This window comes from Xiphophorus hellerii, chromosome 14, assembly GCF_003331165.1.
Source record: "Xiphophorus hellerii strain 12219 chromosome 14, Xiphophorus_hellerii-4.1, whole genome shotgun sequence".
In the NCBI taxonomy this organism is placed as follows: domain Eukaryota; kingdom Metazoa; phylum Chordata; class Actinopteri; order Cyprinodontiformes; family Poeciliidae; genus Xiphophorus; species Xiphophorus hellerii.
Genome location: NC_045685.1, coordinates 16,545,292 through 16,571,922, shown reverse-complemented (window position 1 = coordinate 16,571,922; position 26,631 = coordinate 16,545,292). Strand labels below are relative to the sequence as shown.

Below are 26,631 nucleotides of genomic sequence, written 5' to 3'. Positions count from 1 at the left end.
AAAACTTTCAAGTGACTTGCAAATTTTTCCTGGAGTGGACATCTTAAAATTTGCACATAAGCATCAAGTGTAGAGAAATTACCAAAAAAACATATTTTCTTCTAGTTTCTGACAGCAAGTTAAGTTACTTTAAATAAATTTTTACCTTTTGGTTGAATCCGTCTAAAGATATGATTGAGATTTAGGCCAGTACGTCCCAGTCGAGTTTTGCAAGCCGATGGAAAGCTCAATGAAGTGCAACGCTGATGCGAGAGACGCTTGCAGATTTCACTGCCTGTCTCCAACCACAGATGTTTGAGGTCTTTCACATAAACAAGCGTACAGAGTGATGAGGTCCACTGCCTTAAAAACACATTTGTGTCAATAATAACTATATCTGCTCAGTTCTTATCCGAGCTCATAAATTTTGGTCAGTTTCTGTTGCAGAGCTTTGAAGTCAGAAAATGAAATTCATTGATTGCCTATTGACCTAAAGCCCAGATCTGGAGCAGGGCTGCGATGCCAGCCAGCTCGTGAAATAGGTTTTTATAACCCTGGGAAAAGCTGCACATTTATTCTGGCTTTTAATAATTTCTGTAAGATGGTTCGGTTAAAATGCTGATTCTCTGTAGAAAGCAGGAGGTAAAGATTTGTTTATGTCAGAATGTTGTTTAAAAAAAGCCAACAGTGCAGCTGGTACTCTACAGCATTACACTTCAGCAACTTACACACCTGCCACAACCAGGATGCATCAAGGTGAAGAGCTGTATGCTTGCAGAATGAGTATATCGCAACCATGTTATCAGATGTGTGACCTTTATAATTGCTGTTTAACTGCTGTCACAAGCTTCCTGCCAGCAAGTAGCTCTTCTTATTGGTTGTGTGCGTCTGTTTTCCCCTCCTGATACAATAGGTGAGGAAGTCTAACGATTCAGGTGATCCAGATACCAGTTTGCAGCCTAAACACGTCAAGAGATGATTGCTTTTAATAAATTAAGCTTCATTTATAGTAATTATTCCTGAACATTCACTTAAGACACTTGATTAGAAATGAACAAAAATCCTTTCAGCAGAAATCTTAGACCTCAACTACAGGATATTTTCTGTGACTGAAGCAGAAATTCAGCCATATTGCAATCTTTTCACTCTAAAAAAAATCTGATTTGCACCACGTCCGTCTGTGGTACGAACTCGGATAAATATCCAATAGTTTGCTAGGCGTCTGGTCATGTCACATTCTGACTGACTTTTACCTCATTGATGTGAGACATAATTCTGCACCAGAAGAAGCCAGATGTGGTAAATCTGAACATAAACAATGGCGTAAGGAAGTAGTTCTTATGATCTTGTGACAATACAGTCTGCTCTTATTGCTCATCTCGTTGCTTTAAAATATATTCACAGAAGGCAGCACCCATTTTTAAACACAGGAAATAATCAACATAATCTATACTAAGAACAAACTATTTTGATCAGCATTTTTTCTGTTTTAATTTACATCAAAGAATAACAAAGGCAAAACACAATCATTTTTCAGAGCTGATTTTTTTAAAAACCTTTTGTTTAATAGCCTTCTTTCAATCTCCTAACTTTTATTTAGTAATTTTGAGGATAACAAACATGGCAGTTCTTCAGTCCTGTCTGTATTCCTGCTGCTGTGAACTCTGATTTAAACATTTTTCTTACTCAGTCCTTCCTAGACAGCACAGGAGATGACTGGCTCTGAGGCTGTAGTGGAGAATCACAGATGAATGTATGTCCTTCACCAGACAAATCAGACTGCGCAGAGCACTCTAACTGCATTAAAAGAGCCCAATTTCAACATTTTTCTCCTCTAGGGAGCAGACAAATTTAAGTTCTGGGGTAAAAAAGAATCACCTTGGGTGTGTGTGTGTGCGTGGGCGTGTGTTTGTGTGTGTGTGTTTTGGGGAGTTCTCCAGCTTCAGTGTGTACGTCGCTGCCTGCATCGTGAAAAGGAAAATTTCCTGTTCCCTGGAAATAAATGTATTAACACATGAGTGGTGTGTGCTTGTACCGCCGTAACGAGTGAATGCTAAATGGCACTCGCTGCAATTTGAGGTGACCTCGCATTGAAACTAGGCTGGGGCCAGTTAGCCTGTAGAATGAGTTACTTTCACAGTCCGCTTCAGTCATCTTCATAGAACTTAGCTGCACAATAGTCCTGGGAATTTCTCGTTTCCGACATTGTTGTGACTTTTAGAGCTGAAGTCATGAAAAGCCCGCCTCTAAGCAAGTGTTGTCATGGCTGACGGTGTTGTGGCGGCTGCTTGGGGAAGATGAATTCTTGCCTGGGACGACATGCAGGAATGAATTCACCTGCTGTATTTGTCAGATACAGTCAGTGGGTGGATGCAGGGGAGGAGTGTGGTGAATGTGAAGGGGAGTACAGTGAAAAGAGCTCTCTGCTTGTGTTTGTGTGCGAGTCTGTATTTACATTAATAATAATGGACAGACCACATGATTCAGAGACTGCATCAGCCTGACGGGGCTCGGTGAAAAGGAGTTTGACGAGAGGGGAAAAAAAGGCTGACTGGTTCCATGGATGAATTAATAGAAAACACGCTCCATTGAAGACTGTTGCAAAGTGGGTTTGTTTTTCCTTTCACATCTCTTTGTAATTGCTCTGCATCGGTTCATTTTGTCTCGCATCTCCCTCAAGGAATATTTTCTTTTTGTTGTTTTCACATTCAAATTTTCATTGTTCCCTAGTTTTCCTACTTTTAATAACCTCTCATAAATATTTGTTGAGACATTTTGTGGCCTTTTAATTATAGTTGTCAGGCAGGAAAAGTGGAGAGAGAATCACCAAGGTTGAGCTACACCATGCACCATCCACCATGTGAACAATTCTTACTGTTTCCATAAACAAACACTGTCACAGCAAAAATCCTATTTTACTTTAAAGATGGTAATAAAGTCAAATGATCTACAAACCCCCCCATTTTTTTAAGTAATTACTTCTCATGCTTAAGCAACCTGATCTGGTTTCACAATAATGTTGATGCCGTTTAAATCAACTTGATAACATGCAAAAGTAAGGGCACAATTTGCTTTACTCATAAAAAGCTCTAGTAGCTGATATGCTACGTTGAACATTTTAGTTTGAATATGCAATAATTTTCTAATAGGCTCATAAGTTATTCTTTTGTCTTTTGAATACATTTTTCACCTATCTCAGGATCTTTATCTCAAATGTTATGAGAAAAGATTTCTGCATATTTCTCAGATTGTTTTACCTATCAAATGTATTATGTGTCATTTTTATGTATGCATAAAAATCTAAATGACAAACATGTATATTAAATATAGTTTTTTGTTTTCTATCTTAATTTTAAATAATTCAAATTTTGATTGTGGACCTGTATGTTTCTCTCGTTTTGCTCTCAGAAAAGATGTTTTGACTCACAAACTGACAGATGCCATCACTTCTTCCTAATTGCTCTCACCACATGTTCCCTCGCATCTACATATGGATCCTCAATGAGCCATGACCGGATCACTTAAACACAACCCAAACGCTTTAGTTCACATTAACGGTCTCGGCTGCCATCATGGCAACGTTTCCGTTTACCTAATTCATATCTGTTGAGTAGCATTTGCCACCTGGCCCCGAGGGAAGCGTTTTACTTTCACCTCAAACTGACCAGAAATTATCTTTGTAGCCGTGAGGTCAGTGTTTACAATATTGTGCATAATTCATGCAGTTATACTGTATCTGCAGTCATGTTGGCATCATTTAAATTTTATGAGCTCGAGCTCATCCTGGTTCTGTTACTGAACTGATCTGCTGTTTATGGAAAAAGCTCGATGGGGGTGAAAGTTCAGCCACTGCAGGATAGTGTGAAGGTGAATTTCAAAGCTTGGAGAGCTTGTTAAACTCGCATATAATCCAATAGTGCGCATATCCAGCTACTGAATAAAAAAGTAGATTCATCCGTTTTATCTCAATGATATACTTTGTTGAAAAAGTTAACTATATCTGCAGTTTTGTGTAGTTTCTTGATGACATCTAATGTCCTAATAGATTTTCTGCTCTATTAACAACAAGCATCCCTAAATACATTACTGCCATAAGGCTGTTTCCTTTTACTTATATGATTAGCTAACTTTAATTAACTTTAAAATTATACAGTTTTTTGTTAAAAAATTACCTTATCCACATTGAGAGTTTGATAACAGTATACATATATTGTGCAGCCTTAGTTGCCACATGATTCAGGTGAAGGTAATTTTATTTATATAGCACATTTTCAGCAACAAGGCAATACAAAGTGCTTTACAGGAATTAAAAGGAAATGAAAACAAAATAACAAACCAAAGGAAAGAGCAAAAGAAGAAAAAGCTCGTAATGTTGATCCAAAATAAACAAACTAGATACTACTATTCAGGGTTGGTAAATAAGTATAAGTAAGTATCCTCAGGTCTAATTCTTTTTCTGGGTTGCATGAATACGAGTCTAAAAAGTAGTTGCTAAGGTAGTTTTTCTGGGTTCCAAGTTCTAATCCCTGTTCTGGGTTGCTAAATAAGTGTAAGTAAGTAAGTATCCTCTGGACTTCTGGGATGCTTGATAAGTATAAGTAGGTATTCTCTGGACTTTCTAATTATGCTCTAAATTTGTAAAAGTAATGAGTACTCCACAGTTTCTAAGTAATAATAACAACTAAATGCTCCTGTTCTGGAAGAATTTTTTCTGGACTCTATGTTTGTTCGAATTCCTTTTCTGAGTTGCAATAATATTAGTCTCTCTACATCTAAATAGTGAGTACTCTATAGTTTCTAAAAAACAAGCTAAAGAGTGACTAATGAACTTGAGTCTCTGGATTCCAAGTTTGTTCTAATTCCTTTTCTGGGTTAAAAATGAGTACAGTTTCTAACAAAATAAAATAAAAAAGAGGAAAGGACACATTAGGGCAAATGGCAATATTCAGACAAAATGAGTAACTTTGACTGATTATACAGACTGATTTACAAAAGCTTTTATTGACAAAATCTAGATTTAGTTGATAAAACATTTCTGAAGACTCCCTCATCCCACTACACCAAAAGGCATGGCCGGGGTGCATTGTTGTCCATTTCTATCAGTTTATGCAACATTCCTGATCTTGTTATCAGCAATACAGACTACAGTGGAGCCCTCTTTTTCAGTTTGTTCAGGTGTTTAGAGTCTGATTCTGCTGTACCAGCAAACTGCTGCAAAGAAAATTGCTTTCTTCTTCACAGACTTGCATCTTGCTGCAACCCCCAAAGAACATAGTATTCTTTTTCAAAAAGTTAACTGCAGTGTCAGTTCTTGTAAACTTTCTTAGTTTTAAAATGTGAGCTCTCTGTTTGGTTGAGGTGAACAGTAAATTTACTTTTGTCCTATTACTGATCTTAAATAAATAGTATTCAGCCTCGTTGGCACTACTTCAGCATCTCACGCCTAAGTAGTTATCAGATGTTTGGATTCATTTGTTTTGTAAGTTGACATTTCAAAGATTTAAAAAAAAAACTACTAGATAGTCTAAAGCGTCTAAAGCCTGGTGCTAATAATGCTTTCTAAATTACGTTCTCTTCCACACTCAAATTTCTACATGTCTGACATTGATCACATGCGTGAAAATGTATCCGAACTAAAAATCCATTTGGTGCACTTGGATAAGAAATATGGTGAATGTGTGTTTTTGTGGTCTTTTATTTTTTTTGTAGAATAAAGTAGAAATGTCAATGAAAAAAAAAATTTATTTAGTTTTGTAGATAGTCAATAAATTAATACTTTTGAATAGCTGTTTCATTACTAAAATAAAAACAATATTGACATATAAACCTGAGATTCTTATGAAGAATTGGGAGAATTTTGCAAATGCAGGTTTGGTATGAACTGGAACACTTGCTGAGTGAGGAGAAGTCCAGTTTAAGAACAAACACAGGCCCTTGAGCTGCCCCTGTGAAGATTACCACCCACTCAGACACCCTTACACTCGTAAAATGTGGACAGGCAGTAAATAATTTACGTACAAGTGGATGCATCCGTCTATGAGGTCTGGAGACTCTCACACATAAGTGGAGGAAATACACTACAATGGCTGAACAAAACAATCTCTGTGCCTTTTCTTAAGATGACCTGGAGTTTGTTGAAGAACTCCGTGGCAGAAGCTGCACTGGGTTCTCTTAGCAGAGCCAATAAGAGTTTTAAGGCTTGCATGATTTTGGACACTAGACAACATAGCAATTAAAGGAAGATGATTATAATGATGAGACCCTTTTCTGAACCAAAACACAAATACTTCTAATGACTCTTCTCAATTGATTAAACAGTAGATAAAATAATTTTGAATCCTCACAGCATAATACTGCCATCACCAAGTTTTATAGCAAGGATGGTGTGTTGAGCACAAAGATAGATTTCCATCAGACACTACATTTTATATGCTGGGAAAAAAGTTGTTTTTGTCTCGTTTGAGTATCGAACCTTCTTCCACAGTTTCGCTGCGGTTTAAAGTTTGTCACAACCCCTGAATTGTTGTGACAACAGGACTACTTCCATATTTGGCTTTCTTATTGACGCTCTTTCAAAAGTGCATCCACAAGTCCTGGGCTGTGGATCTCTGCAGCTCCTCCAGAGTTACAATAGGCCTCCTGCTGCTTCTGTGATCACTGCTCTCCTTAATCAGTCTGTGAGTTTTAAGTGGATGGCCATGTTTTGGTTTGTAGTTCCATTACATTCCTTCCATTTTTACAAATAGAAAATGATTTTTTTTTTAAATCAACACTTTGCCAAGTACTGTATATGAGCTAACTTTGAAGAGAAAAAAAAAATTGGAAACCAGAACATCTTAATTTGGTTGGCATGCATATAGAGGAGCAGTGCATGAAGAATGGAGTAGAAGATTTCTATTGAAATGAAAGCATGTTATGAAATTACCTGTTTCCTGCTTTTGGTGTGAATCTGATAAGGATGTAATACTGTAACAGTGCCTCTGTACAACAGTCACCATCAGTGGTTTGTTTTTGTCTCTGCTTCTGCAGAGTTGGGAAACTTTTGCAGTAAAATGGATGAGCTTAATCAGGTGATAAAGAATTAGAAAAAAAATTGCAGTCCTCCTGTGTGCAGATCATCTTCTCTTCTAAAGATATTAGGTACGGGTTAATTAGACTAAACCTTTGAAAACATTTTTTGACAGTCTTGTTGGATGTTTTACATTGACTTCTGTCCTTCATTACATAAATGATTCAGAGATCTTCAGAATCCCACCGTCACGACGAGTATATTAGTACCGACAAACTGTGCTGATTTGGAGAAGCATGGAATAAAGACGCTCTCTGATATCCTCTTTTCAATCACACAGGATTAATGACCGAAGGCTTCTGGCTTGAGTTCAGCTTTTAAATTGGATACTGAGCTCATCTTCTCAAACAATGTGCATCTAATCTTATTTTGCTTTGCTGCTATTTGAATTCTTTGTCTTTCTGCAGTCCATCAGATAAAACAGATGGTAAATTAAATACCCTTTCCAGTAAACATCATCGTTTTCCCAGCCTTTGAAAGTGAGCTGAAGGCTGGTTTCTCATTATGATACTTTTGCTGCAACAATCCCCCACACTGACATGTAATGTGTTCCAAAATATGATGAAAATAAGAGTATAGGAGCACTTGAGTGCTGCACAATGAGTGTTGGATTACGTACTGAAGGTTTCCCAACTTGTCTTGCTATTTATGTGAGTAAGAAGGATTTCCCCTCTCCTCTGCGGTTTAAAAATAGAAAGCTGTTGGCAACTGCAGCCCGTCGTCTGTGTTAGCATCATTTACACGGTTTGTGTTTCCCCTGTCACTGCTGCTGATAAGCTGTCATCAGAACCAGCCTAATAGGTTTCAGATGAGACGGTGGCCCGATGCACTTGATGAATGTGTCATCCATGCAACTTCATGTGATCCAAGGACCGTTCAAGGGTGCCTGTCGAAGGCAGAGGTGGGCAAACGGTGCACTTCAAAAAGCCATTTCCCCTCAGTCCTGCAAAAAAAAAAAATTAGGAGCCACATAAGTACTGAGACATAAACTTTTACTATAAAAATGTATAGTTAATTCAAAGAGCAGTTTCTTTTTCCAAGTTACATTCTGATTCAACTTAACACAAAGTTCTATCAAAATGATTTATACCTGACATTAAGGCAGATGTATGATAGAATAGAATAGAATAGAATTCAACTTTATTGTCATTGCACTGTCACAAGTACAAGCAACGAGATGTATCTCAAATTAGGAAAAACTATATGCTATATTGCTTTTTCTTTCTTTTTGCTTTTTTTATTTAATTACTTCAGTGTCTAGCAACTACAAACCGTATGAACAGACCATGATGATATATTTAGAACAAGCAAATATTGGTCACATACATCTTAAGGAGCTAATATTATGTATTTTCCTGTCATAGTGTCATTTCATAGCACAATCAAGTAACTATGTTATCTTCAGTTTGTATAAAATTACTATATACAGTATATATCAAATATAACTTGTATATAAATATATTTCTGGACATAACATGTTAAAAAAAAAAATTGCTGTAACGGCAAGTTATTGTAAAACCAGCATTTTTTTTCTTGTTTCTCTTGTTTTAATTGTCACCCAGTATTGCACAGGTGCCATTAAAAAGTCTTATTACATATTCGGCATGAGCAGCAACCACTGCTGCTCTTTCCCCTGGTGTGTTTATACGTCCTGAATAAATCCCCACCCTCTAAGCTGAGCAAGATATGCGTCTTAAACAGAGCCAGCTGATTCAACTGTGCATATTTAATACTGCCTTTTAGAGCTCAGTATAAATCCTCATGCAGTGGACTGAACTGCTCACTTACCATCTCAAGCGGAACATAATTGGATGAGATAATGTGTTGAATGGTAATGTACAGTATATGGAATATCAGTAAACCGAAGCAGAGTGAGGAGTGATGTTTATTGCTGCTGGGGGTTTTGGACCGCACCGGTTCAAAAGAGCGTTAAATCTTACTTTCATCTCGCGTCCGAGCTGCTTGTTTTGCAGCAATTTTGTCCCCCAAATAAATGCGGCAACCACGCAGGCGCTTACTGTACCGAAAGGTTTATTTTGCTCCTCTTCACATTACAGTGTGAATTTCATAGCTTTTTATTTGGAGATGACTCTGGTGTGAGAACACTGCTCATTACGACAGTGGAATGCAATATTCACAGCATTAAGAAAAGACAAAGGAGTCTGGGTTGCAAGAGTAGAAACAGACTTTCTTTTTTTATCAGCTCAAGGCCATCTGTGCTGATTTTTCATTTGGTGCTGCTCACTGAAGATTTATTTTGGCATGACTTCATAAATTTATAACCGAATTGGGCAAATTATTGCCTTTCTTGTGTCGTCTTTGACTCTCTTAGACGATTTTTACATGTCATCCAGCTCAGTGGACTGTGACAATTGGATGGGTATCACACTGACAGAAACTTTGTGTTTGTTTGTAACAAAAGAATGTGACACGGGACTAAAGGGTGCACAGCGCCAGTAGATGAGGTTTCCTTAATAACAGATCAAGTCAAGCAGGTGCAATCGAACCTCACGCCTGACAGGAACTGCTTGGCCGGCGTCCATGTTGGAGATTTAACTGCTGGTGCAGGATGTTAGCTTGGGACTTGTGGGATGTGGCCGAGCTGTCGGCTCACTGCAGTTAAAGAAGAGTTAGTTTTTAACTCATTTTCCAGCATTCTTACGAGAGTGCACCATTTGCAGTTTTGTGGTAAAGTTTTGACTTTGATTTCTCTTTAAAAATTAGAGATAGCCTTGACTAGTTCACAAAGTACTACAAAAAAAGTATTTTTTTTTTACAGTTTATTCATTTATCCACTTTGATTTGAGATTAGTAAAACTTAAATTAAGCTTATGTCTATCTGATATGTGGATGATCCTGTAGTTCATTTTGGTTGGATTTAAAGTTACAAACTATCAAGAAATTTGCAGCATGTCTTCTCTTATGCTCAATATTTGTCACGTTTACTTGTTGAATGAAGTCAACATTTACACAACTGCCGTTGTACGAGTTACAGTTCAGAATATGCCAACACTGGATTTGAAAGGTCACACAGTAGAGGCTACATCAAAAAGTAAAATAATACTGGCAATGACAATTTTAGTTGCTTGCCTTTTTCTTAACAGCTATAATTTGTGAAATATATACATATATATAAACTGCATCTAAAATATATTTTGAACCTCTCTACATGGGGCAATCAGTAATTATTTCTGAAACAGAAGCGATGTCATGCCAGGTGTGAGCAGTCGCTGTTTTCAAGGAAAAACAAAATGATTACAGTTCAGCATCTTATGTTAGCATGGTTAGCACAGGTATCTCTAAAACAGCAGCCTTAGTATATTGTAGTGAACACAAATCGTCCCTTTAAAACTGAGATTTTCAAAAGGCTATCAACATTTTAAAATCCAACATGATCCATGACAGAGACTGAAGGATCAATAGGAAAAAATAGAGCCAGTTTTCTGTTCTCTGCTTAGCTTTCCTGGTGCATCCTCTCTCAGAGCCTTAATGAGCTGCAGACATTGAAAACCGTTTCTTTTTACAAAGCATTTTGAATTTCTGTCTTTCCTCTGGCATGACCTTTAAACACCTCTCTGACATAAATTGCTAACTTCGAATGTGGTTCACTCAGCAACATTGTCAACCCCAAAATGCGTTTTCAGCACAACCGGCTGGCACTTTCCACATGATGTGTTTTTACTGATTAGGAAAAAACAGGTTGACCAGTGGAGCCAATATTCTACCAGTTGCTTTCACCAAAAGCAAGCCCTTGTTAGATGTGTTAAACACACAATTCATTTTAAAGGCTGATTGATTTATTCAGTTGAATGTAGTTTTAAAGAAAGTCATCTAAAACAGTACTCTAACCCCATGTATTATGGTCTGAAATCCCCTTTTCCAGTGATGAATTATTCTCAAATAATAAAATAAAATGACTCCTTCACATGCATGAGTTGATTTACTGTTATAGAAAACCGAATCTTCTCCTAAACTTTTTCTTTTATCAATAAAATCTCTGACCTAACTTGCTGTGAATATGGATGATTATAATCATATTATTTTTTATGATCTGGTAAAGCAATTATTTTATGCTTAACCAGAGCATAAAATAATTTGTGCTGTGGTCAAGCATAAATAATTTCTGAAAAATAAATAAAAAGTGAAAAACTTTCACTTTTTCATTCAGTGAACGTTTTTACTGAATGAAAAAGACTGAAAACTAATTTGCATTTTGTCATGGTATTCAAAACTTTTTAAATTTTAGTTAACCTTTATTTAAGCAAGAAGGTGTAATATTAAAAACCTCAATTTCAAGGAAGACCTAGCCATGATAGGGAGCAGCAATTATCAAATACAATTACAACAATTACCCTCCTGAACAAGGACAAATAAATAAAAAATTGCAAGCAATCTGTTTGAAATCATCACATGTTTGGAATTGGCCTCAAAGACTCTTGGTTTTGATTTAGAAGCACTCAATGAAATGAACTCTGACATTTTCCAGTCATTATGGAAAATGCTAAAGCTGCTGAGTGGAAAGAATCTCTTTAACCAAGTTCAGAGAGTCCAAATACAACATAAAGCAACAAGTGAATAACGACCAGCATGTGTCATGGTAAGATGATAACATGGACAGGATTGAGAGTAGGCCTTATATATAAAGACATAAAAACAATGTTCCTGAAGGTGAGCAATCAAGACTCCTACATATTTATAAGAGTGAACAGCAACAGAGCCAAAAATGAAATTACAAGAAGCACAAAAGCTTTTAGTAGGTTACAGAAAGAAAACCATTTTCTTCATAAGCAGCTCTGTTGTTTATGATCTTCAGTCTGTGTAGGTTGTAGACTGCTTCTGAGATCTCCAGAAAACTCACAGCATTTCACAACACTCCATGACAGATGGGAATTTAAAGCGCCTAGCCTAGACTAAAGTTATCCGCTGAATTCTTACTCCGTAAAAAAAAAGCTAGATAAATTATCTGTGAGTGAATATCTGCCACAAAATCTCTCAAGATGGTAGAAAAGTTAACTAGTGAACCAAAAGCAATAAAAACAAAAACATGTAGTGCCAATCTTGGCAGTTTTTTTTTGTTTGTTTTTTTTTTGGATGTTTTTTCTTCACAATTAGCAGTTGTAAATGAAAGATGATGATGAAAAAAAATCACATGCACATATGATATACCTCTGAAAGCATTATTATCACAGCCACAGGTTTCTGGACATGAAGTGTTTTGTTTCCTGAAATGATTTAAACATTTGGTGATTTATTGTCATTCATAAAACACATTTTAATAAGTAGCAGAGCTGTGGCGTTTGAAAATTAGCATTTTAATCTAGCTCCGTCATCAGAGGAGAAATAACCTTTGTTCCCAGAGAGCATTTGTCTGAAGTGATGGCAGGTGGATGCAGGGCTCATCATGAGGCCTGATGGCCACTGATTAGGACCATATGGGGCAGGATATGCAGCAACATAGCCAAGTCACTTTACAGATGAATGGGTTGTAGACAGCAGAGGAACGGTTGTGCCACTCTGGAGGCATAAAACTGCTGAGCATGCAAATTTAGCTATTTTTATTGCTGCATTCTGTGATGTTCTTTTTTTTTTCTTTCACCACTCAGTATATGATCTGTACTACGTTTTAAAACCCATGTTTACTGTAATTTTTATGTGTTTTATATAGCAGAGTTTTATAACCTGGAAATATTATTGTTATTCCCATCAGTCCTTAATATAAATATGTAGAACAGAACAGAACAGTTGCTGCTTGGACTACAGTGGCCATCTTGTTTCCTTATATCTCATGAAAAAAAGGCTTTTTGACTTGTATTTCTTCCTTCTTTCAGCTCACCCTGTCTAATCACCCACAAAAACAATATAGCGCCTTACATTTTCTTATCTTTTCTCAATCTTATTTTCTCTGGCTTTGCTTGCAGTTCTCAGATAGTTTCAGGAGAGTGTAGCTGGAAAGTACTGATTGTTCCAGAGAGCTTCCCCTCGTAGCTCTCTGCAGCCATCAGACAGAGTTGGTCATCACGCCGTGTCTTTGTGGTACATTTGTTCTCTCATCCAGAGCCGACGCAGAATTCTAGTTGGAAAAACAAAAAAAAAAAGATTTATAGTTTTTCTGACACCTAACCTTTCTGACACCTCGCAGACTGTGTGTAGACGTCATGGAAAATAAAATAAAAAACCCAGGGATGTCTGCTCTCTGTTATTTACATTGTTCCTTTTGTCAAGGGCTTCTAATCTTGGTTGTAAAATCCGTGCTGCGAGTGATGTGTGTTTGTTTGAAGGCAGTGTGATTTTCATCTACGTGCTGTTTATATGGGGGGAAATGTTATCGCAGCATGTAGGCTTTTAGCAGGATAACTTTGGAGCTCTTTACTTTGCAGTGAACCACCAAAGAATTGACTCCATCCAGACGGAGCGTGTACAGGAGCTCTGAAGGCTGTTTGAAGATCGTTGGCGCCCTCTTCTGTTTGGAATACAGCAGTAGTTTGTGGTAGTAGTAGCCAGAGTTATACATTGTTACATAAGACAAAATAATAAGTATAAAATATTGTTTGAAATGATCTTTTGTTCAGTTAAGGCTACATTTAGTCTGTTTTTTGTTTTGTTTTTGTTATGTGACTTGAATGGAGTTTGGGGGAAAAAAAGAAATGGTTTAGGTTTTATGTAGATAGGTAAGACTAGTTGGGTTAGTTTATTTCTTGGTCACACAAAATCTGCAGAGAATTTTCAAATGAAAAATAACATTAATTGTTAAAGGATTGCTTCTTGTTTATGCATCATTTGTAAACAGAGCTATGACTTTGCTCTTCTGAAGGAAATGTATTTTTCCCTCATTTCATACTGAAACCAAACACAAGAATTGAAAATTGTGTTTAATTTCCTGACTTATTTCAGTTTGGGCAGCAGGGAAAAGATGGTTCAATACAATCTTCCTCGGTGGGAAATCTGGTATCATTGTTATAGCAAGAAGTTCAGAGACTGGTGCAGTTTTGCTGCCCCTTAGTGGACAACAAGACTAGTGTTTGTTTGTGAGAGGTTAAATTAAAGGTTGTAGATCAAATATAATAATTTAGAAATATATCAATTGTTTAAACTGAGAAATGACACACGAATTATATTTTTCAGTGGTTTAATGTGAGCTCTACATTGAAACACCTTCTCTCTATTCTACAATAGTACAGTAATGTATTTTTATTGTTTGCCCTTCATATCCTGAACTGTCTGCCAACTGGTTTCCTATATCTGTGTAATCCTTTTCAAGGTCACATGTCAGTAGGTAAGAACCATGGTATACCTCGAATACTCTCCATATGTGTTCAGTTTTTGTTTCATTGTAGTTCAGGGTGTTAGATTAGGAGTTTGTTGTCTCAGCTGCTTTGCGGTCTCTATCAGGTTTTCATGGCGCACCCTGTATGCAGCTCCATCCATCTTTTCATCAGCTCTCACCCGCTTCAGGTGATGAACACAGTTAGCTTTTAGCTGCTGAAAGAAATTGCTTTTAGGAAAAAATTCAGTGTTGATCAGACCTGACCTGTGGCAAACATCAAACACGTTGTGTACCGTAGTTTTCTTTCTCTTTCACCTGAGCTGTGGACCTCTGCAGCTCCTCCAGACTCACTAAAGGCTTCTCCGATTAATGCCGTCCTTGTCTGCCCTTTCACTTTAGCAGGGAGGTTTGCAAGCTGAGCTGCACTCTTTCTATTTTCAGTTGAATTTCATCACCTAATCCCGCTTTCAGCATCTCCACAACCTTCTCCCTGACTTTGTCGTGTTTCTTGGTCTCCATTATGATGTTTGTTTACAAATCTTCTCTAATAAACCTTTTCGAGAACCAGTGGATTTATAATGAGAAGGTATTGCACACACGTTTACAAATTAGAAGGCAATTTTCCTGCACTGGATCTTATTTAGGGGTATTAGATTAAAGAGAAGTGCATACAAATACATACTTTACACCGTTTTTATTTCTGGAAACCTTCTAAAGCCATATGTCACTTTCTACTTCACAATTATGCGCTTCTCTGTGTTTGTAAACAAAGAAAATGCAAATAAAATGTACTGAATTTTCTGGCAAAATTTAAGGGATGTTAATACTTTTACAAGGCAACTTAAATAGACTCCATTCAGTAACTGCTTGGATCAACAGTTTGTGATAAATGCTATTACATCTTCTGTCCTTAAGGGTTGATTACTTAGCTTTTCCTATTTTTATCACCTTTTAAAAATTAGCCTCAACCAAATCTTACCAAAGTAAATAATTTGAAAGTTTTTTTTTTTCATGATATAGTTTAAGGACATGCGCATCTTAAAAGCTTGATTTATTTAAAGTGGCGCTTTATTAGGTACTTATCTCTAGTTGGGGGATTAAATTCAGTGAAAGTTCATTTTAATTGCCTTGAACAAGAGAAAAGTGATATTAAGTGAAGGCTATATTCAGAATAATATGACCACTTTAAGAGCTTGATTTATATTGCCGGCTTAAAAGGCATCCGAGTGGTTAAACAGATAATTCCACCTCACAGAACCAGGACACAATTCGCAGCTTTTATTTTCCACAAGATGAAATTACTGCTTTTGTTGGAGTGTGATGGTTTAAAGAGAGCAGTAAAACCAATGCAGCTCTTTATTAGAAAACTCTGAGCTGTTTCTGCATCTCCTAATGGGGATGGTCTAAAGATAACCTAAATGGGTATAAGCACGCCTGCATTTAAAACAAAACATCTTTATCCTTTCTTTTACTTTTTATTTAAATCTCCTGTCTTGGTCTGAACCCTCAACTCACCGCTCGACTTATCAGATTCACGACCTCTGTCTAACTTTAACTGCTGCTCATAAGCTTGCAGGAGTCGTGGCTGGGCTTTATTTCCTTTTTTTCGTTGTTCGCAGTTCAAACGACAGTGAGGGCAAGAGCCCACCTGTGGCTCACCATTCTGTGTGAGTCACGAAGAGCTACTGACTAACAGGATGTCTCTTAACGAAGTGCTGTACAGCATGAGATGAACGGAGGACAGAAAGACAGACAGATGGAGGAAGCAGCAAGAAAAAAGCCCATAAAACCCATGATTTAGCCTGCATTTCTATCAGTGTTCTGTATTTATTATTATTAAATTAGTATTATTAAATTAACTGCAGTGTCCAGCAAGAATGGTGTTCTCCAGACTTCATCTTGATTTTAAAACATGTTTTTATTCCAGTTTGCATCTCACACAAGTGGTGATTCTGACTGTTTACAGCCAGTAGATTGGTGTTGTGTAAGCCTCGGAGGGGACATCTGTTTAAAACATCCCAATTTGTGGAGCGTCTCGTCTAATGAAAAGCCATCACAGCTCCAACATAATTAAGCAACTCTTTGAGCAGCCATGCTCATCTGATTTCACTGATGATTCATTCTATGCAGTTTATTATTTTTAATAGAGAAAATAAGCTGAAACTACAGTGTTTCTCTGCAAGAAAATGTAAATATCTGCTTATTGTTTGGTGGCGTCTCTGTCTTTCATGGGTCTAAAAGGTATCATGTAAGCTCGCTTATTATTATGTCAACCACCAAACAAAACCGAATGTGTGTTTTGGAGATGTTTATAAGTTAACGGCTTTCTGAACATCTTCATCTTTAACTTATGAACATGCTAGATTTCTCTAATTAACAGGATTGTGGCCGTGGCTCTGAAAATACCCATCAACTGCAGAAACACTAATCTGCAGAGATATTTTTTTTTTTCTCCATAGCCATCAATACATCAGATAAACTAAGACAGAATGCACTTTATACTTTCACATATGCTCTCAATGTTTTTTAAACCAATTTAAAACAGCTTACACATTCTCTCAGCTTATAAGATGCAGCAGTCCCAATGTACATTGTGCGTAGTAAGTGGCAAACTGTCTTTGTTATATCATTTATCAAAAGACAGCTCTCAAATTTGTTAATCACGTCTTGTCAAAACCCTAAAAACGATCTTAATGTTAGGTTCATCATGAGTGACGAACTGCAGGCAGAAAGTAAGTATTTTAACACTTGTTTAATTTAGCATACTGCTTCAGTTGATCTTTGCATTTCCATTTGATAAAGGCAATCTTTTGCATAAATCATGTTTCTGGTTAGTCTATGTTTATTTTATTTAAGTACCATTGGTGTTATGAAAATATATGTGCAAATGTGGCAAATATAGAAGTTGTTTAGTCATTTTATTCATTATTTTATGTTATTTTGCCTTTTATTTTAACAGCAAAGGGACATAATGAATCACTGTCAAAGCAAAGCTTCCTAATGGACATAATGCTATACAGACAACATGCTGTGTGTAGGTGAGAAAAACTGAGTCAGAATTTTTGTCAGGTATTTTTGCATGTTTTCACGGATTTTATCAAATCCATAATTTTGATCACAGAGATGAATTTGCACAATTATGCAGCCTCTGACTCTGTGGGGGGGCAATGCCCCTTAATGCCCGCCCATGCCGCCGGGCCTGTAATTATGATACCAAACTTCCTATATTGTTACATCCCGAGAATAGAGGATGAGGATGGTCATCTCTCTCTGATGTTCTCCACTTCCTGTTCAGACTAAACCTCTCATTCTGAGACAGCGGAGATACGCTTCTACACTATGATCCTTATCATCATGAAGCAGGGTCGAAAATCCAATAATGAGCACAATTATGCATGTGTATAAGCAGCTGATTAACTGATTATCAACCTCACATTATGCTCTTAATTCACTGTCAAACATGGAGCTGGGACATGTGCTGCTGTGCGGCAGATGTTTGATCATTGGTTCAAAAGCTGAGAGAAACATGGCAGAACAATTTTATTGTTTCCCTTCAGATCAGAGGTTAGCCATTAGTTACACAAGGAGAAAATGTGTTTTACAGTCAGATTAGCATTTAAATAGCACTGGTTCTCTATTTAGTTTTTGGGGCCTGCCATAGCAATGCATGGAAGGCACCTATTATTCTACCCCCTCAAAGTAACTGCCACTTCCTTTCACATTTAATGCGGCTCGTACTGCTGCGTGCCCCCTCGCATGATATATTTCAAAATGTGCGGCTTGATCCCATGAGTGGTGCTATTCCTTTTGTTAGCGTTTCGAGTAACCATGGTGAAGTAAGTAAATTCAAATCAAAACAAAGTCTAACTGACACTGTTTTGTGTCAGTTGGACTCAAAACAGAGGGAGAATTTTGTCTGCCCCTCTTACACATGACGGTTTTCAGAGACAATTAATTACCATAGCAACAGAGGAGGGTAGACGTACTTAAGAGATGGCAGAACAACCAGTACAGAGCAGGCTGAGCAGAATTTTTGAACTGAAGTGACGCCACCTTGACAAAGCACTTTTGTTCTCCTTTCTACAAAATTCACCAACTGCACAATTCCTAAGTGATATTTCAAAAGAGCAGAGGAAATCTTATGTTTTTTTTAACAATAATATTTGTTATTAATCTGTTGCTAAGAGATGAGCGCGTTTTCTGGAAACCAAGTGCCACAAAGTAAACATTTGATTTCTACTTTTGCAAAATGTACCAACTCTAAATTTGTTGTGTCTAAGCAGATAAGCAGTATTTCAAAAGAGCTTGTGTTTTATAAGCAATAATGTTACTTATTAATTTGGTGTTAAGACATGACTGTTTCTTTTCTGCTAATGAACTGCCACAAAGTATAAACCAGGATTTTACTTTTGTGTTAAATGTCTGTTTTATAATGTATTCATCACCAATGACAAAAAAACCCAAAACTTTTCTCTTTTCTGCAAAATTCACCAACTGCACAATTCTTGAGTAGCATAAGATGAGTAGTATTTCAAAAGAGCAGAGGAAAGCTTGTTTTTTTTTAACAACAACAATGTTTGTTTTTAATCTGGTGCTATGAGATGAGCTCGTTTTCTGGTAATCAAGTGGCACGAAGTAAACAGTGCATTAACTTTAGTACAAACGTTAGCAGGCAGTGCCTTTTCCCTAAAATAAGCTTTTTAGGGTTTTTTTTTGTTATTTATTAGCCATGTTTAGCACAGTGAATGGAGGAAGTCAATGTGAGACAATATGCTAGTTATACCCAACATACCACTGGCAGCATTTAGGCTAACATTAGCATTTTGGCTAATTTTAGCTTATACACTTATTTAAATCCATGTTACTCAACATGCTTGTAACTCTCCACATGCTATTGAGTACATTGTAGGTTACTTTAGCATTGATGCTAATTGTTAGCATGGGTTCCAACCGACGAGCACATTTTGGCAGGGCCGGCTTAAATTTCTTCAGAAATTTTCTAGTTCTTTTATTGCACTTCACATATTGCTCCAGTCTGTTTTCTTGGAATTTCTGTTTTCAGTCCATTTAAAAACAATAATTTTATGCATCAGCAGCTGATTGTTGTTAATTCTTCTTAAAATGGTGTGTGTATCCTTCATTTGCAGAGTTGTTTATATTTGCTGATGCTTTACAAAGCGTTCACAAACGTTTTTTTTTTAAACGGCATCTATAAATCAGACAGTTGCTGACATTAGGTCATTTGTTTGCAGGAAAAAACAAAAGTTTATCTTTTTCTTTAATTTATTTTTTTTCTTTTTAGATAAATGTTCCCACTGCACTGCAGTCATCTACCAAAACGGAAAATCAATTGAAGGTCTTTTTTTTAAAGATCTGTTTCTGTGTAGAGGTTTTCAGGCTGTGGAAAAACAGTTTATTTTATTTTATTTTGGCTCTGGAACTGCTTTGTAGAAAAAAAAACCTTTTAGTGTGAGAAATGTGCAGGTTACCTGACAGCTGTTTGAAAAGTTGCAGCAGGGTTACGAGGTGTCTATAAAATTGGCCTGCGAGGAAAAAGGAAATGGAAAGTATTTGTTGTTCAATTCTCTCCATGGGTCCCCTTAGAGATAACCTTGAACATCCAAAACATCTAGGGAGTTCTGCTTCTTTTAGAACAAACAACCTTAAGAAAAACTTTTTTCCAGTTCACTTTGGCTTTCTGGAGGCTGCAAACTTCTCAGGTACAGATTGGATTTGAGAATTTGCTGTAGTGCATACACAGAAGGAGAAGTGTATTGTTGCTGCGCAACACCCCCCCCCTCCTTTCTCTACTCTCTCACTCTCTACTTCCTCTTCTGAGAGGGGAGATGTGCTACCAGCTCTCCTTCTAACGGGTTAATTGAGTTTTCTAAATCTGCTGGGATTTACCCTGTCCAGAACTGAAGTAAACTCTGTTTAAGCTGGTTTCGAGAAACGATTCGCCTGGTTTTCTGACGGCCTACATCCAGGTGTCCCACCCTTCTTCCCCCTGTGAATTAGCCAGACTGAGCAGCCTACAGCCAACTAGTTTCACAGAGCACACCTGTTAACGGTCGCTCGTTCTCTATTTTACAACTTGCATTTGTTATTGAACCAGGTAGGTTTTAGTGACTCGGGCGAGTCCCAAGGATGACGTTTTAAATTTGGGCTACCAGCAACCTAAAAACATTTTAAACTTTTTCCTCTCCAGAATCAAACATCACAGCTATTTTACAACCATCAAAGAACTTTAAGGTGACTCATTAACTGAATGTCCACAACATCTTTTAGATTTTCTTTATGCTAAATATTTTATTAGTAAGGCATTTTTGCAAGGGTCAGTACAGCTTAATTCAGTAGCAGAAATAATCAAATAAGTAAAATCAATCATCTAGTCTATCTTTCCCTACTGCTGACACTGAGAACTAAAAAAGGGAACCTTTGAGAGAGACGGACGGAGTTTGGCGTTTTGAACCCCAGACCTGGCCTGATGATGAAGAAGGTGTTGCAGCAGGAGGAAGACGCCGATCGATGAAGGCCAGGATCTCCGCAGGTCTGATGAGCCTCCTCTCCGCATGGATGGTGAGGTCACACAGGACTTGGTGCTGGCAGGAAAAAAGGCACCAGTTCTTCTTCTTTGTCTTTGCCTTTGTCTTCATCTTTGTCTTTGGGGTCTGAACCCAGCTGATGAGAGAAGTGCGATTCGAAGCCACAGGTTGTGGGCCAGACGGGTTGGTCTCCATGGCAGGACAGTCTTCGCCTCCGTGGCCCCGGCTCTTCTTCAGCTGCAGAGTTCTTTGTCCATCTCGATCTTGGCTCGAAGCTGCCCGGAGGATCCAACGAAAGGTTCCTCTTTTGCACCTACCTTTTATAGGGTTTATCCACCCTTTTGGTGCGTTTTCATTGGCTGTCTGCTTAGACAGATGACCTCACATCCATCACTGTCCTTCAGACATTATGTCCTGATGTCTGTGCTAATGTCTCAGGGTTGCTCAACCTCCTATGTCCATTGCCTGCACGACATTTTCTCTAAATAAGGCGTTGATCATCTCTGCTCTCCTGTTAGTTCCCCTTTTTCCCTTCCATCTACCTCCAACATATCAGTGATGTTTAATTGCAGTTACACCTTTTACACCATTTCAAGTTCAATGTCAAAATCACATTTATATCACATTTATTTTCTTTAGCTTCTCTGATTTAGCATTCATTTATAATTTTATAACCATAACTTATATCACATTTATTTTCTTCAGCTTCTCTGATTTATCATTCATTTATGATTTTATAACCATAACTTATTAATTATCCTTATTATAATCCTAATGTGAGTTATTACAGATGTTTTTCTGAAAAGAAACCAAGAATAATCCATGATTCTAATTATTTGATGCCAAAGTTACAGTTACTTGTTTTTCTTGTAAGTGTTCCCACAAATGTAACTGTAAGTATTATTACAAGTAAACCAATATTAATATAAGTATTTTACTTTGAATCTTATCAAATTACTCAAAATGTTTTAGATTTCATTCTTTAAAACTTTCATGTTTTAAAATAAGGAATAGTCTCAGCTATTTTTATAAATCTGCAGGCTGGAAACTTACTTCCTCTTTTTCCAGGAAACCTGCTTTTCCTGTTTAATGACTCTCTCTGTCTGACTATGATTTCTTATGATTAGATAGAAAAAAGTAGAATTAAAGCAAAGTTTGCATGAGACAAAAACAACACACACAACCAGATTTATTTTATTGACACCTAAGTCTACTGTTGGGCCTAGATGTCACTTGAGTGATTCATTTTAAAGATAACTTTATTTATTATTACTGTTAAACTAAAATCTCCAGCATGGGGAAGTGGGATGAGCTCGGATTTTCTTGACAGTATCCTTGGTAATGTTGTTATAGACAGCAGGAGCCCAGCAATACACAGGAAGCTCTGCTTCTCCTTGTCCCTTCCTGGTCTGTTCCATCACTTATTTTTCACCAGTTCTGAACTGTAAGACACTGCCTGATGTAAACTTTGACAGTGTATGATAGCTGCAGCTTCACTGTAAAAGGCTGGAAATCTAATGAAGGGAATGACTAGTTTTAGTTGGCCTGACTTATGCAGTTTATAGAAGTTCTGTTCTGTGTAGAGAACTGAGCAACACAGCTACAAATTCCCTTGTCGGAGTTTCTTGCCCCATTTCTAAGGAAGATGGGGCGAGATGGGGTGTGGAGTTTTCTCCACACTCTGTGGCGAAAACTTCACAGGGTGTGGAGTTTCCGCTTGTGAGCGGACAACATTGAGAGTTTTGCCTTTTGATTAATCTCTCTTTTCTCCACTACAGCGCTCACATAACCTCAGATTTTAAGTTCTGAACCTGGAGTAGCCATCTTGCTTTCCTACTGTGGTGATCCACTCTTTTAGATTTGCAACTATTGTGACTGCACAAAGAAAAAAACTGCATTTATTTCAAAAGGCATTGGGTACAGCTTAGGTTTGTATGCTGTTTCCAGTAAACTGGAAGGATACAGTAGATGCTGGTAACTGTACTGTTTCAGTCTGACCTTACCCTGCGTTTCACTAAGACTTCCTGCAGCTCAGACAAAGCACTTGCGGTTCACAGGAAGCAGGTTAATGGAGTGGGCACAAATTGGTGCTTGATTGCAGTTGTCGGTTGTTCCGCTCCTGAATTGGACCGCCGTCACACAGTTCATGAATTGAACTGCGCGTGGGAGGCTTGAGAGCGGAAGTATTTTTCATTCTATTTTCTCCTTTTGATGTGACACATCAGGCTCATGTCTGTGCCGCTTTTTTATTTTTTATTTTATTTTATTTTTTTATCCCAGCAGTATAAGGAAAGAGTTGAAACTGGAAAAGATGTGGGAGCTGCTTCTTTTCTCTGACCTGTAGACCCTCACTGTAATCCCCAAGTTTATTCTGAAAGTCAGCCAGTTTCTGCAGAATAAGCAGCAAAAAGGATCAACACCTAGGAGGTAATCTCTTCATTTCAGTGGGTGTGTGACAGCATGGGAAATATCTTTAAGATGAAAGAAGGAAATCAAGCCAGTAGATGCTGACAGTAAATCAATATTCTGTTTATCTCTTGAATGTGATGTTGAATTTTTAGAGAGCTTAAATCAGCTCTCTGATTTACACGATGGCTGTATGTTCTGAATTCCACAAATCTGGACTTTTTGGATAAATGGAAACAAGTCGGCTAATGCTAACAGAGATAAGAAGTCATATTTGCAATATGCAATCATTTTGTATGGACGCAACAAAAATGTGGAAGAAGGTGCTCCACTGTGAAAGATGGTGATGGCAGTATTGTGTTTTAGAGATGCATTGTCTTTATTAGTAGGAGAGTTAATAATTGTTGATGGGAAATCAGTGGAGCCAAAAACAGGTAAATGTTGGAAGACTTTAGATCGGAGCAGGAAAACGACTCCAAAAATACCACTAGATCTACAGTGGAATGGTTTTTATCAAATGCTATATGTGTGTTAGAATGATCTAGTCAAAGTCTAGAACTACATTTCGTGAATCTGACTGAATTTAAATTGTTTTGCAGAAGAATAATGGGCAAAAATTTGAGTCTCTATATGTGAAAAGCTATTGACAGTATGAAAGTATTGACTCAAATTGCTGAATACATGTGTAGGCCACACTTTTCAGATAAAATCTCAATATAATACACCTACGTTTGTAGTTGTTACATGAAAAAAGGGGGAAGGGGGGAAAGGTAAAGAGGGTGTGTGGTGTTTGCAAGGGACTAGAATTTGGGACATCCATAATGTTTTATTCCTGTTTTCAAGGGTTCAAAGGTGCACATCATCTGCAGTGGGTGGATTGAATAACATCCGCGAGCACAGGAGTGCTCCTGTTCTGTCATTAATGTGTTGATGAAATGGCTCACCGGTGATTGCCTGCAGATAATTTAAATATTTACCCAAGCTGCTCCCAGGTGAAGCCCTCAGCTCCCGCCGTACGCACTCTGGGTCTCAGAGTCAGCTTGATTTCTCCCACCGTCCACCGCAGGAGACGTGGTGAAAACAGAGAAGCTCGTACGGAAAACGACTATCTGCAGCTCGAGCTCGCCCTCTCTCTCTTTTCCCGAGAGAGGAGTGCCAGTAACAGTGCCCGTTGCTGGCTTTCTCTCCAAGCGCTCGAGTACTCCGAATGCTCAACTGGTACAAAGTAGCATTTGCAGAGCAGAGATCAGCTGGCAAGCTCTCACTTCAGAGTGGGAAAAAAACGGGGGAAGGGAGGGAGGCTGCAGAGCGTGCGCGTCAAATTCAAAACTCAACCGAGGGCTTTTTTTTTTTTCTTTTTTACACCCACTCCTTTCCCTCGATGTACAGCCCACCTCACAAGGTGGATATAAAGGAGAAGTTTGGAGTGTATTGGACTGGGTTTTCATGCGAAGCTCCAAGCATCTTTCTCTATCCATCTCTCTGTGTTTCTTTTTTCCGCTCAATCTGAAGCTTTTGAAGCCTGTCAAGTGTGGGAGTGAAAGTGTGTGAAAGCTTGCAGGACTTGGAGATCAGTAAGTGAGAAAGTCTGCAGGGCATCATGGGAGCTTTAATGGTCATCTTCTCTCTTCAGCCGAAACAAAGACGCAAGACGACAGGTAGGCAAGATTCAAAGAGGATGATGTAGAATAATTTGAGATGTCATCTGTTTGCTTTTTAGCTTATTTGTCTTAGGATTAGAAAATGTCATCATCTGGTCCAGAAAATTCTCTTGTTAATCTTGTTTTTTTTTCTCTGCAATCCCAAACATTCATGTTGCCACATCAGCAGTGCATGAAATTACCTTGAAATTGGCTACATTTTGCTAAACGCCACACGCCGAACTCCACAAACTCGCTTGACTTTTTCCCCAATTTGCTTTGCCTAATGTTGCTTTCGCAGTAAGAGCACACGCAGCACACCAGAGAGCTGACGCTTGTATTGTGTTTTTACTCCCTGCATTATTATTCCAATCAACATCACGGCGTGCCACCCATAACAAAAGACATAGAAGTCAGTTCTTCATTAAAGAACGATAAAAGATTTAGTGGGGCAGCTGGCAGACAATAACTGCCAGGGGTTATATTTAGTGGTGTGGTGGGGAAAGACAGAAGAGATGACACTTAAAGGACAGTAAATCATATTTCACTCGGGGGGATTGTTGGAGAGCCAGAGAGCAAAATGAATGAGGGACTCTGTAAAACTCAGTGAAGCAATAGATCACTGAGCTTACGGTAATGTGCTATGTAAGCATATTTCATAGAGACCTAGAAAGGAGAACATGGAATACAGAAATAAAGTCCTGCAGTGGACTTCATTAAGATAATATACTGCAGCTTGGATACAGTAGAGGTACAATTATCTCTACTGTAATAAGAGATACAGCAGATTAATTGAGAATTTTCTCATCCAAAATGGTGGTTCATGTTTCTTTGATATCCCTAAATAAAAAAATAAATACAAAAAAACATTGTTTGCTATTAATTACTGGGGGAAATGTAAAAATAAGTTCAGATAAAAACCAAATATGAATATTTGTTTTGCTCTGCTTTATTGGTAAAAGTAATAAAGATTTATTAAATGAAAGTGTTTTATAGTAACAGCCAATAAAAATAGACATGGCTATAAAAAAAAAACGTTAAAATACAAATATAACATTTATTTAGATATTTAAAATTAAAAAACAATTTAAAAAATAAATATACTGTTATATAAACTCTAAAACTGCATTACAATAATGAGAGGATGTAAAGAAATATTCAGCTCACAAGACGATCCACAATATTAGGCTCACAGCAACGAGAGAGGATTTTAACAAGATAGTAAAAGATTAAGAATGAACCTTTTTTATCTTTTCACCAATAGAGCAAACTAAATGAATCATTTCTCACTTGTACAGGCAGGTGTCGGAGTCTGATGTTTTTGTTGACTTTGAGTGAAAACGCTACTGTTCTACAGTAATGCAGTAAGAATGTGTCATTCAGATTAAACAGAGGGTTTTTTTGAATAAAATGATCAGATTTTGCTGTATTATTTTTTCCAATAGCTTTTTATTTAAGTTTTTTAGCAAGTTCTGGTTATTCTGAATTTTACCCAAACACACACAGGAGAGATATGTCTTGTACAGGAGAATTAGAAAACAGTGGGTTGATTGACATTTACACAGGCCACCAGTAATTCTAATGCTTAGGCAAAAGGTGGTGATATTTATCACAATAACATAATACAATTTGTAAGATGGAACTTTCTGAGCATGGCTAAAGCAGTCCTAAGATTAAACAATAACTACTAACACTAGCAACATTGAAGGTTGGGTTATGGAAGGTAGT

General features: G+C 37.5%; 1 protein-coding gene across 6 annotated transcripts in view; it reads left to right on the top strand.

The window, feature by feature from the left end:
• Positions 1-26,631, top strand: part of kcnip4a (potassium voltage-gated channel interacting protein 4a) — a 147,045-nt gene that overhangs the window by 61,555 nt on the left and 58,859 nt on the right. Inside the window, exon 1 of one of the 6 annotated variants that reach the window (XM_032583038.1) lies at positions 24,462-24,921. The exons of the other annotated variants lie outside the window; for them this stretch is intronic. Within the exon in view, the coding sequence (XP_032438929.1) occupies positions 24,864-24,921 (58 nt within the window). The 5' untranslated portion in view covers positions 24,462-24,863. Of the gene's footprint in view, positions 1-24,461; positions 24,922-26,631 lie in introns of those variants that run through there. 6 annotated transcript variants of the gene reach the window in all.